Below are 12,630 nucleotides of genomic sequence, written 5' to 3'. Positions count from 1 at the left end.
GATTTCACGGTAACATAAATTTACTTGCTGGTTTGATGGAAAATGCTTTTTTTCAGATAGCAAAAATGGGTTGTCTTCTACAAAATGATCTGATTCATCACATGCAACCACGTAACCAGGCACAAATGCTCTTAGGCTTTGGAAGAGAGAAAAAGAGCAGGATGACTCCCTTCAGCTGCAGATTTCCATATAGTAAGATGAAGTTTATTGTAATACTGTGGAATAGATGGGCCTAAACAAAAAGTTTGTAGAGTCACATTGCTAATGCCTAACCCTGATAACACAGTAAAAACAAGAGTCTGCATAAGTTTACAAGGATGACTGGACGAGTATTGTTTTGGTGTTGTGGGGTTTTTTGTTGTTTTGGTTTGTTTCTTTCTCTTTTACTTCCTCTTAAAAAAATATAGGGTGAAAAGGCAACAGTGTAAACTGAGACAATGAGAGTGACTCAACAGAAAAAAGCTGAAGAATACAAATCACACAATATAAATATTGGCAATGAATAGGCAGCTGACTTAAGTACACCTGACACAGTTCCCACAGCACAGCAGTGGGGGGAGGGAGAAGGGTTTCCAGTAGCACTGACCAAAGAGAAGAACAAGCTATGCCATGAGGTAGATTAAAAATACAGTCTTAAGACAGGTTTAGTGAAATGACTGAAGTGACCAGAAACAAGCAGCCAAAATAGGAATTTGGGCAACAAGATAAATGAAGGTGATCACGCAAAACTTGAAACCAGATATATTGCAGATAGCTGAAACTTGCTAACCAAGACATTGCTTTTTGGCTGTCTACATAATTACAATGGATTAAAGATGATTATTTTACAGCCCCAAGACCACAGATATCTACAAATTCAGATGCAATTTTAAGCTCACAAAGCAAGAGGAGTATGAATTAGCTCTAATGCTGAACTCACGTTAGAAATTTTCTCTGCAAAGGTAAAGCTATTCACATGACACAGTCTTGCATTTACTGTAAAAACAGTATATGGTAGGAAGACAACTGCTGAAAATTTAGCCCAGAGAAAGGAAGATTAATCACACAACTGAACCCAAATAACAGTTTAGATATGACCTTCAGTTTTCACTTCAGATGAGGATGACAGGACTAAAGATCGGATGGCTCAAGAGAGAATTAAATCAATGTGAAGAGTGCAAAGGTCAGAATCACTTATAGAGGTCTGAGAGAACTGGCACATAAATTGCAGGTCTAGTTGCAGGATATTTTATTTAACTCTCCAGTTAGGAATACTTTTTTTTGGGATACTTTTAAGCATGACATTTCGGGCTGAGGGGAAGTGGTCTGAACCTCATGATGCCAACTTTAGTGTTGTGGAAATTCCAGCATCCTTTTCTATGTGCGTGAGAGAGAGAACAACTCCTTGACTTTTGGTGACAATTGATGGAAAATATGAACAGAGGTCAAGATTCCCAGAGCAGAAAAAGGGTCTGAATGACCCTTTTCCAAATGTCTCCTGAGAGCTGCAAGGTTGACAAACAAGATAACATTGGTGAGGATGGGGAAATCAGCCATTGACTGGCCCAGAGAAGAAGTTCTGGACTCATGATCTCATAAAGGTCATAAGTTCAATTGAGATAAAGAATTAAAGATCCCGTTAACTGAAGTAGAAGTGGTGGAGCTGATTCTGACACTTTTTTTAAGCCTTCAGTAAGGCACTTGGTAGAACTTGGACCTGGTGTATTTTTCACTATGCAATATAAGCACTTCCAGTCCTCAGGCCATGAACTATCAGTCAGGAACAAATCAAGCAACAGGAGAACACAAAAAAAATAAGGTAAAAGACAAAAGTATTCATGCCTGACAGTAAAGGCAGTAAGGTTTAAACACAAAATAGTGTTAAGAAACAGTAAGAATACTCAGGAAAGTAAGAGCATTAAGATCAAGCAGAAAACCAGACTGAATAGCTAAGGCTGCCACTGATAGAGAAAACAAAACATGTCAATTCTCATGTATGAAAGAACGGATATGGGGCAAAAGTAATTGATTTCTATAATGGGCATGACACAAGCAAACCTTCATAGGATGGCTAAGGCTATATCCAGCACGGCGTGCATTGGGTCAAAAACTCAATATAAAGTGGCAATGGAATTTATTAATGACAGAAAACTGGGAGACCTTTTCAATACAAGGCATTGTACTACCATACAAAAACCAGATGACCTTGAGGACTACAGTAATGAAAACAGGTAAAAATCAACAACAGAAGTGCATGGTCACGCACTTATGGACTAATAATATTTCTGCCAGAAGATGGGAATGACAGCTGAAAATAACACAAAAGGAGAAATATTAGGGCAGAGTCATTGATCACAAAGCAACTGTGAGGTCTAAATCTGACACTGCTAGGAATATAAGTATATATAAACCTAGAAAGTTTCAATATCAATATTTCAGAGAAATAGGGAAGTGCTATTCTACAAAGCCATAGTAAGGTCTCATCTGGAGTTATATACACCTTTGACCAAACATTTTCTAGGAAGATTCATTCCAGTAGGAACAGGTAGAGAGTGGGAGTCTTGCTGGAAGATGGAAAAATTATCTTACAAAGGAGAAACACTGCATTAGGCAGTGTCTTACAGGGATACCAAATTCAGGTACCAGAAATAGTTTGATCACATTATTAGAACATTCTGTTCGCTATAGTTATTCACACACACATCAAAAAAAAAGCTATATGGCAAGGCAATCTGGCTTGCTTTGGCTAGAATAAGGAAGGAATGGAACATCCCCTCAGATACAGAAAAGGGCTATGACAAATATGTAAGAAAGAAGACACGGAATAAACAGTTATGCCATGTTACAGTGTTGACACACACACAAAAATAAGCAGACACCCCAAAAAACCCCACAACAGAAAAGGAATAAAATTATTTACCCAGAAAGCTACAAAAGAGTTCCTAACAGTTTGATCAACAAAGGTGTGGAGTAGCAATGTTAGCAATGCTTTGTTTTTGTGCCACTCAAGTGGTCTTCAGAAAAACACGTTCAAGATGTATACATTTTGTTAGCCTGTTCAAACCGCATCAAGGCCAAAGAGATCTGTTAACTTTACAGAATACACACGTAATCTGAAAAATCTACTTTATCTGTTCTGAATGATGATTTAGAAGAGACTAAAGAAATGAAATTTTGATCTGCAGAGATTAGAAGAGGGTCATATTTTTAACTTCGTCAATTTAATAACAGATTTAAAGAGCCCCTGTAACAGTCACATTAAGCCATAAACATAAAACACTTGTGTTCCAAAGATTTGTTTTCCTTTTGAAATATTTACAACATATATCTGATGAGCAAAGGGGGAGAGAAAGTTACTTACAGCAGTTGACAGACGGGATGCCAAGGTCATTTCCAAATTTCCTTTGAGACCAAGAAGTGCGGGAACCAAGATAAAAACTTCAGTAACATTCTTGAACACATCCCAGTGCTATATAAAGGATACAGTGGGAAACATTCAGTTGAAAAATTACCTTTAGACCATCCACAAAATAGATATTAAAAAAAAAAAAATCTGTAACTCATAAATTAAGCCTCTAAAAAAAAAATCCCATTCTTTTTGTACTAGATCTAAAAGTCTAAAACCAGAACTGATATCTATCTAGATAAAATAGATTTATGATGGCATGTTACTACTTCAAAGATGAGAATACCCAAAGTAAGCTACAAAACTTGGCCTTAAAACAAACCTAGTTAAAAAAAGATGTCATTAATTTGAAGTCTTTTTTTCATTACTTTAAGATAGTACCAGGTGCTATGACTGCTCTTAATTTATAATAATATTTTCATCTTTTCTCTTCCAGCTGTGTAAAAACCCCACATAAAACCAGCAAAGAACTGTTGTGAAATGACCAGAGCCTGTAAGTAAAAAAAGCTTCTCTTTATTCTTTTACTTCTAACTGTGAATTTTAAAAATGTACAGTCTTCCAAACCCTAGATTTTATAAAGCGAACAAAGACAAACTCTCCTTTAATTTTTTGTGTGCTGAGTTCTCAGCACAGAAATTCTATGCTAGTTTATATCTTTGTGAATCCATGTATTTAATTTGTAATCATTTACCAACTTTAGATAAAACTGTAAATTGTGTTTGTATTCATGGATTGGTAATCATTAAAATTATTATTTTAATTAAAAGATTCAGTTCTCAAAAATAAACAAGATCTGAGAGTTTCCTACATGTGAAGTTACATATATATATATGACTGGGAAAGAATAGTCATTAAATGGTTTGTAAAAAACAAACTTAGAATGCTTTGTTGTCTTAAAATGTTCATTTTCAAAACATGTTCTGCCGCATTTCAAAATCTTGCTTTATTGATATCACAATTTAATGCTTAGTTTAAGGTGAAAAAAAGTAGTACTGGCACTAGCTATTTTTTTTTGCCTTTGTGTCACATCTATCTCATTCACGGTGAGATAGACTGAGAAACCAATCAAGATTAAAAGTAATATAGAAGGAAAAATCAAGATGTATCTCAGTCCAGCTCAAAACCCAGCTGTACAAACACATTCCTTTTAGGAAAGGAAGGCAAGGTGAAACATTTGGCTGGAAGCCAGTAGTGGCAGGAGGCACAACTGCCTCTTTTGGCTGATCATTATGCTGTATCATGAAGTAAATTATATATTAACAGAGTATAAACAAAGTATCTGTATGAAGAATAAATTGGTAAGATGCAAATGAACAAAGCACAAGATTGGTGTAAAACAGTGCAAGGAAGCAGTACAGTTTGCATGTCAATTCTTATTTTCCTTTATCTTATAAAAGTGTCTTTTCATTGCAATTGATTGAAGTCCAAACTTCATTTACACTCCCAAGATTTTAAGTGACAAAGATAGTCAACTCTTACTCCTCTTTAAATTAACTTTGTAAACCCTTAAGTGTACCTAAAGAAAATCCTAAAGCTGAATGAAACAAAACAAAAACAAAACAAGAACAAAACCCCAAAACAAACCCAACCGTATTAATTTCTCAACTTTCAATTTGAATATTGTGGTTATTTCTTATTTTTGAATATTTTTTGTGAGTCTACTCATACAAGAAGAGCAAACTCATGAGTTTTGTACTTACAAGAATTTTCTTTTTTTAAAAAAATCAACAAACAAACAAACAACAAAACCCCCCATACATTAGGCAGGAAATAAATCTCAATATAGCCTGCAAAACGCAAAGAGAAGGCAAGAAAATAAGCTAGTCCAGTAGCCTTTCTTAACTGTTACTTTCTCCAGAATTTTCTTCAAATATCACTACACAAAGAAGTATTTCATAGGCAACTGTTACTTTTAACTCCACTGAAATACTGCTGACATCTACAACTGTGTTAAGCTAGAAACCAGTCCTAAAAATGTTCTGTATTGGTAGGTTCCTAGTAATATAATACTCCAAAATGGGTTTTAAAAATATTATTAAACTTAAGTCTTAACATTCAGAGAAAGTTCTGTTTTACCTTATTCCTGAATAAGTAGTATCAGTTAAATCTGCTACCACAAACCATGTTAATCTGACTTCTCTGGATGTACTACAATTATATTTCAAGGTGGATGTGACTTTGCAGCCCTGTTCCCATCCCCGATTGTAATTCTGACTACCTGCTAAAAAAAAACTTTCAAAGCAAATACCAACCTGTACAATATCCAAAACCATGCCAGCAGAAACAGTTCCAAATCCTGCTAGCAAAAAAGGTACTAGTATCTGCAACGCCATAATACTACTAGATTCTTTGGGTTGTTTTCTACTTCCTTCCACAATGACATCGTCATTACTGTCACTAGATAGGTTGTCTTGCTGCAACATTGCATCTGTTTCTGACGTGTCCATTCCATCACAGTAATTATAACTGGTAAAATCATCATATTTAGGGCTACAGCTAGATGGGCTGTGTCCATTGCTACTGTGAAAACTTGGTTCTGAGAAGTGATGGTACTCTGTGTGCTGTTCAGACCTAACATTGAAATTGTGTCCTCCTGGTTGTAATCCATCTTGCCAGACACCATTCACCTTTTTGTGTCTTTCATCCTGGTTTATTTGGTAAACAACAGGAACCATACTCAAAAGCAGTCTCAAAAATTTATCAGACTGAATTGTATTAAGATTTATGGTCCAGTTTACAAAACCTTCTCTGTCATAAACTTTGCTATTCGTTTTGGAGATGGTAGATCTGCCTTTACAGTTAGTCATAGTGCTACAGAAGTACAGGTGGAAAAGCACTTTATTCTTCAGACGTCAGTGATGAAATCTTGTAGATGAGTCATCAGGTGCCACACTTGATGATTTTAAAACAGATAAAACAAAATGATCCATTTTTGCATGCAAAAATGTTTCTTCATTGATCTCAGATCTTCAACAATTCCATAAGCAAGACTGGATCTGCAAAAAAGTAAAAAGCATGTATTCAAGCTTCAAAATATTTTAACTCTACAGAAGCCACAAGATACTATTTCAAAATTTCAGATCACTCAGTATCTTTCCAAAGCAAGTATCTGTAGAAATGCCAATCTCCTCCAACGTTCAACTGCCTAAGTTGAAAGGCAATAGAAAGTAAAAAGGGAAGGCTGGTGGGTGAGGACATTGCACAAACCGTTATACTTCGCAGTGAAAGATACAGCAACGTGGACTCTAAGTGAACTAATGCGGCCCAGCTTTTGCCTTTTTAAAGGCCAGGAAGCCAAAAATCTTCAGGTTTTGGAATCCCAGTAAGTCTAAGGCTTCAGGCAGATACTGTGTGCAGCCCTAAACTTCAGCAGCCTTGAAAGCAGTAGGTCCCCAGAGAAATGTATTTCTGCAAGGTGCAGGGATAGCGATAAATGGAACCCACATGATGGGCCACTGTTGTGCCTGCGACTCCGGTGCTACTAGCAGCGAACACAGCAAAAATAAGGAAGAAAACCTTAACATTCAAAACAATATCAAACCCAAATCAATATTCTGGGTGGCAAAGGCCCTATGTGTTGACATTACCTGCCCTCCATCCCCATAAAAAATGTCAAACCGATATTAATTTGTACAACTCAAAAGCATGCTAATTTAAATTCATAGTAACTGAATTTTTTTCTGAGGCAAGTACACAAATTATGTTGAATATAAAGAGCTACTATGTACATAAGAAAACTGGAACTTTTTTCATAAAATACTACAATATCAAGGAAAGGTGACAGTAACTAAATTCAGACAAATTGGTCTAAAATAGTTTAAATTAGTCTAATTTTAAAATAAAATTGGAGTAGAATATTCATAAATGTGCCATATTAAGATTTAATTAAAATCAGAAAAATATTAGGAGTTAGGATAATTAAAATGAAGATAATAAAAATCTGATTTTAATTTAATTTTGCATGAGGTGTAGGTTGGAGATTTTTCCTGAAAGACAGGTTGTTCTGATGACTAGTAACCACTAAAATGTAATTACGTGATCAATATTAACACTTGAAGTGGTCAGTTTGTTTCACTTTCTGCAAATCATGCAAATGCAATGTATCTTTTTTGTTTAATATGATTCAAAGTTCCACTTTGAAATTCCCATTATGATAGAAAATTTAATAATTACATATTGGCAGCTTCAAGTCATTTGACATTTCTTCCATCAGAAGCCACTTTACCTTCCTCTTCTTCAGTTTTCATGTTATGATAATAGTTATGGTAATTTACTAAAAGATCAACAGTTTTCAATTGACTTGAAGCTTTCTTGACTTTGGTATTTATTACTAGACTCCATGAATACAGGTAAATGATTCGCATAAACAAAGAAACAAAGTTCAGACAGACCATGCCAGCATGATGTGGGATGCCACAATTCTACAACCTCAGGGCACTGTAACTATGCAAAGTTGGGAAAACATATTTCTACAGACTGCAGGAAATAAAGTTTAGAGTGAGAGGTTTAGCGGTTAGGGTTTAGGGTTACGAGGATTTTTAGTCTTCTTTTCCCAAGAAAACCAGGCTCGTAAGATCATATCATTTTTGTTATGATAGCCATACTTCTCTTCCCTCCATTTCAATGTTTTTGTGTCATCCAATATTTCTGAAGCAATTTCAGATAGATTTGACAGAAAGCAGAGATGTCAAAGCTTTTAGTAACTAGTGGCCTTACAAGAGATCCAAATATGTGCCCTTGCTGTAAGGCGTATTCAAACATCAGGCAGTATAATTCACTCCTATATGGCCACAGTGAGTCTGCATTCAAAGTCCTGCTGGTCACAGAATTCCTTATTTTGTTTTTGTGAGTGGAGAGATTATTCAGACGCAACATGAAAATTTTCCCTCTATGAATGGCTTTATCCAAGAGCGTTCTGACCAAGAAACTTAAAAAATGACAATGGAATTTATTATTTGATTTAGAAAGAAGTTTTGCAAGAAAAAGCAATCTTTTTTTTTCCACAAGACCAACAGAGGAATTTAAGTAACCAAGATTCCTACAATATCTTTTGCTGATCTGTAGTGCATTCTGGTATGTTGAACCTTTTAGCATAAAACCCAGGCCTCATTTCTGGTTTCTACATGCTTTAATTAGGAGTAAAAAAACAACTTTTGCTGCTATCCCAGAGGAGCTCTAACCACAGGCCAAAATGATGCTCTGTTAAGTGCTACAGAAAAATAGAACAAGAAGCGGTAATTTTATTTCTTCCTGGCCCAAAGGTGGCATTATCCAAGTAAAAGAAAATAAATTCTGCATTTAAAAAAAAAAAGTATCATTAAACTGGTAACCTAACTATTATCCACTTCTATGACATCGGCAAAGAGTTTTATAGAAGGATTAAAAGAATACAAGAGAAGAAAAGTTCATGGAAGTTGAGGAAAATTAAAATTTCAGGAAGCATATCGCCCTGGGTGCTGAAGGTTGCCAGGTGCTCTGTGAGGATGGGAAGTGGTACACTATTTAGAAAGCTTACAGAGGGAAAAGCTTTGGATCACTAGCCAGCTGAGTTCTGTTTGGTCAGAAGAAACATCGAGATTAAAGAAACTTTATGACAGAAATCAAGAATGGGATGTCGAATTAGGATGTAAAAGTGTCTGTGATGAAAGACAAGTACTTCGGCCTAGCACAACCTCAGTGGGTTTTGGGGGGGTGGTGGTTTGGTTTTTTTTTGAGAAGAGGTGGAAGAGTAACAAATGAAGGATTCTATTTCACTCACAGGGAAATACCTTGAGAAAATTTCCCAATAGCTTTAACAAGGCAGTCTGGCTCTCATTGTGGTTTCTCCAGTATGTCCTCCAGTCATATCACCAGAGTGCTAGAACAGTGACTCATGGAAATTATTCATTGGTGTGGAACTCTGGCCAAGAATATTTGGTTTAATTATCCATATAATTTAACATACGGAATTTTTTCCTTTTAAGCTTTTACAATTTTTTTTAATAAGAAACAAATCTTTGGGGAATATTGTTGTTTCACTTAATATGAGAAAGTGTTAACAGATAGAAGTGGCACTTAAAAGAAAAAAAAAAAAGAGGAACAGAAATTGTTTGGGTCAGCTAGCAAATTACAAAGGGAGGAAGACGGTAGCATGGACAGCTAACAGTTGAAATGGTACAAACCAGTTTGGATTACAGTCATTTATGCTTTTCCTACCAAAAAGACTTGGAATGACAAAAAGTGAGCTAATGATAAATGCTGAAAAAGGAGAATTTAAGAAGACAAACTGAAAAATATACTATACAGTGAAATTACTTACTGAGAGAATACAGAGAGGAGATAACTACTAAGCCTTCTAGCTGTAACTATTCATTTCTAAAAGCCTGTTCCAACAAAGATCATTTTCCAAATGTCGTCAGATGCAGTAATTTTATCCCAAGTTATGTGATGCTAATATTGCAGTAATTTAGGGGCTTTTTGTACCTATAAAATGCAGCAAACCGTCTAACGAACAGTATGATCTTAGGGACAATAACTCCTAGGAAGCTTTATCATTGACAAGAACAATGCCAATTTTATTGTGTTGTCTAGAAAAAAATATAGTCAGCTGAAGAAGCCAGCTGTAGTCGAGTAACTCATGTGAGGAAAAGGAGGTAAAAATCTCAAAAATCCCTTCCCCTGTTTCTCTAGGAAGAGGAGATAGATAAATACAGTTTCTCACCATATAATCAGGAGGTTACAGAGAAAGGTGAAGTACTAAAAAACGGAAAAGAGAGAGACAAAGATCCTTTGAGAAGACAAAAAGCAGTCTCAAATTTATCCTACCTGGCGTATTATGCATGAAATGACAGGACACCTTGTCTGTGTCCCTATAAGCAAAATAATGAGCTTTGGCCAGACTATGGACATAAGAATTTCCACACATTTATTGCTTCCTAAGTACCTACTTTTAATAGTTTCTTCTCTTCCTTCATATATTTTATAACAGATAATAATGACTGTGTTTTGTTCACCTCTCCTACAAGCATACACAAATAGGAAATACAGCCATACTCTGCTGTTTGCTGAAGATCTGTTTCTGAAGATTTAGACACTTAGCAATCCAACAGATAACAAAACAACTTTCCCCATAAATAATTAATACAATGGATACATATAGCAATTTTAAAAATACAGGCAGAGACAGTATATACCATGTGGAAAATGGACAAGCAGAAGCACATCATGTGGAAAATAGACGGCTATGAACTGGAAGAGGTGCTGACTTTAGAAAATGGATAACTGCTTTTAAAACATTGCCAATACTTCAGCTATGAAACTGAACACCTGATCACTATCACATTTTTCCATCCTTCACCTTTGATTGGCTTGATTGATCTCGATTCATCTAAGGAAGAGGAAGATGACAAGGAAAATGTAACTGTTCAGGAAGGGGTAGCAAGAACGCTCGCCATTATTATCCAAATGAATTGCCAACATTGCTTCAGACACACACGATTCAGTTCTCAAGAGCATATGAAGGAGATGCTCCTTCCATACTTATCTAACGTTTAAAGAACATCCAGCACTAGTAAGATTAAAGGACTGGATTCTACAGCTAAATTTGATGATTTAGTGATTAGACTGCTGATAGTTTACTGAAAGCATGAAAACAGTAATTAAAGCACTGTGCTTTTTTAAAGTACCCTCAAAAAAACGGGAAGGAGGAAGAGTGGTGAATCATTGAATATGAAACTTCTGTAGCATCAACATTATGACAGGCTAAAACAAATATTTATAGAAGTCTAAGTCTAGGAAAACTAATTTCTTTCCGGGTTTAGTTAACAAAACCAAAAGATAACACTTATCTAAAGAATACTGAGGGCTTTCACAGGATCTAAATCTAATCACACCATAGTAAAACCCCATTTTTCCTAGAAGCTGCAAACATTTTTTACAGGTAATCTTTTAAAGTAAGAATAACCTCCACATTGCACTTCTAAGTAGTCTAAAATGAAACACAATAGCTTAAACATGCCTGCCTGAGAAACACCTCTTGATATAAGAACGAGCCTTGGAAATGGATATTCAGGAAAGGAAATGAAACATTAATGAAATACTGAGCTTTAATATTTTGCTATAATAAGCAAAGATGAAGGTGGATTCTTTTCCAGCTTCAAAGACAAAGCCAGCCTGTTTGCAGTGAAAGGATGAGAGGTAGTGGGCACAAATTGAAACACAGGAAATTCAATTTAAGCATAAAAAAGCTTTATTTCACTGTGAAGGTGGTTGAACACTGGTCCAAACAGGTTATGGACTTTCTATCCCCGGTAATATTTGAAACCAAACTGGACATGGCCCTAAGCAATCTGTTCTGCTTGACCCTACACTGAGCAGAGGTGGTTGACTAGACCAGTTCCAGAGACCCTCTCGACCTCAACAATTCTGAGATTCTGTGAAGTTTGAAATATGAGGTTTTAGCAGACTTTCTAAAGTTCAGAATAATGTTTATACAGGTGATAGAGGGATTTGCATGGCTTCTTCTCCATTATTGTGTCCTGCATATGTAGAGGTTCCCAGTGTCACACTGACAACCTTATCACAGCTGTGGCTACTCATTTACCTTGTCATATCCTAGGAATATATCAGCAGAAAGTGAAAACTACATCATATCACCTCAGTATATACAGAGAGTAAACAAATAGCCTCTGTTACCATTAACCATTTTGTAGAATTCAGAACCCAAGGTGGTGCGCTGGGTTAAGGGTCTTTATACCAGATACTTAATGTTTGGTATTAAAGACTGGAAAACATACAGATGCCTTCTTGAATACAAGACATTGAAAGAGCTGCCAGCCTCAGGCTGTTTTCAGACAAGTTTGAGGCTGCCTCATTCCACTTCCTGAACGTGGCAGCTTTCGATTTTGGCCCCAAGGAAAAGCAGGTGTCAGAAAAAGATTTAGTTTGCCTCTGCACTTTTAAGGCAACTCAATTAGAAGAGACCAAAACAGAGAGAGAAACCAGGTGGCAAGAATGTGAAATGCGGCCAGGGTAAAATCACCCAAATGGAATAGTAACACAAAAAATACCAGGAAAAATCACTTTCAGCCCATCAAAAGAAGGTGGGAAAGTTTGAAATATAAGGGATAATGCAGGCCTATAGATTAAGTAAGCAACAGGTGCTTACCAGGATGAGTGCTAACTGTACTATTTGGGATCCTGATTACAGGTTTCTACTGTCATCAGCCAGGAAGGATGAATTGCTTATTAACTCAGGCACTAGGAT

At 36.0% G+C, this 12,630-nt stretch overlaps 1 protein-coding gene across 1 annotated transcript in view; it reads right to left on the bottom strand.

Annotated features, from left to right (window-relative positions):
* The window catches only part of SLC41A2 (solute carrier family 41 member 2), a 56,099-nt gene that overhangs the window by 41,644 nt on the left and 1,825 nt on the right, over positions 1 to 12,630 (bottom strand). Inside the window, exons 2-3 of the mRNA XM_082076317.1 lie at positions 5,639 to 6,382; positions 3,341 to 3,448 (exon numbers count right to left, since the gene is read on the bottom strand). Of these exons, the coding sequence (XP_081932443.1) occupies positions 3,341 to 3,448; positions 5,639 to 6,193 (663 nt within the window). The 5' untranslated portion in view covers positions 6,194 to 6,382. The remainder of the gene's footprint in view (positions 1 to 3,340; positions 3,449 to 5,638; positions 6,383 to 12,630) is intronic.

Source organism: Streptopelia decaocto (assembly GCF_964273445.1).
Source record: "Streptopelia decaocto genome assembly, chromosome: 1".
NCBI classification, from domain to species: domain Eukaryota; kingdom Metazoa; phylum Chordata; class Aves; order Columbiformes; family Columbidae; genus Streptopelia; species Streptopelia decaocto.
Note: the sequence above shows the minus strand (reverse complement) of the source record. Positions and strands in the feature narration are given on the sequence as shown.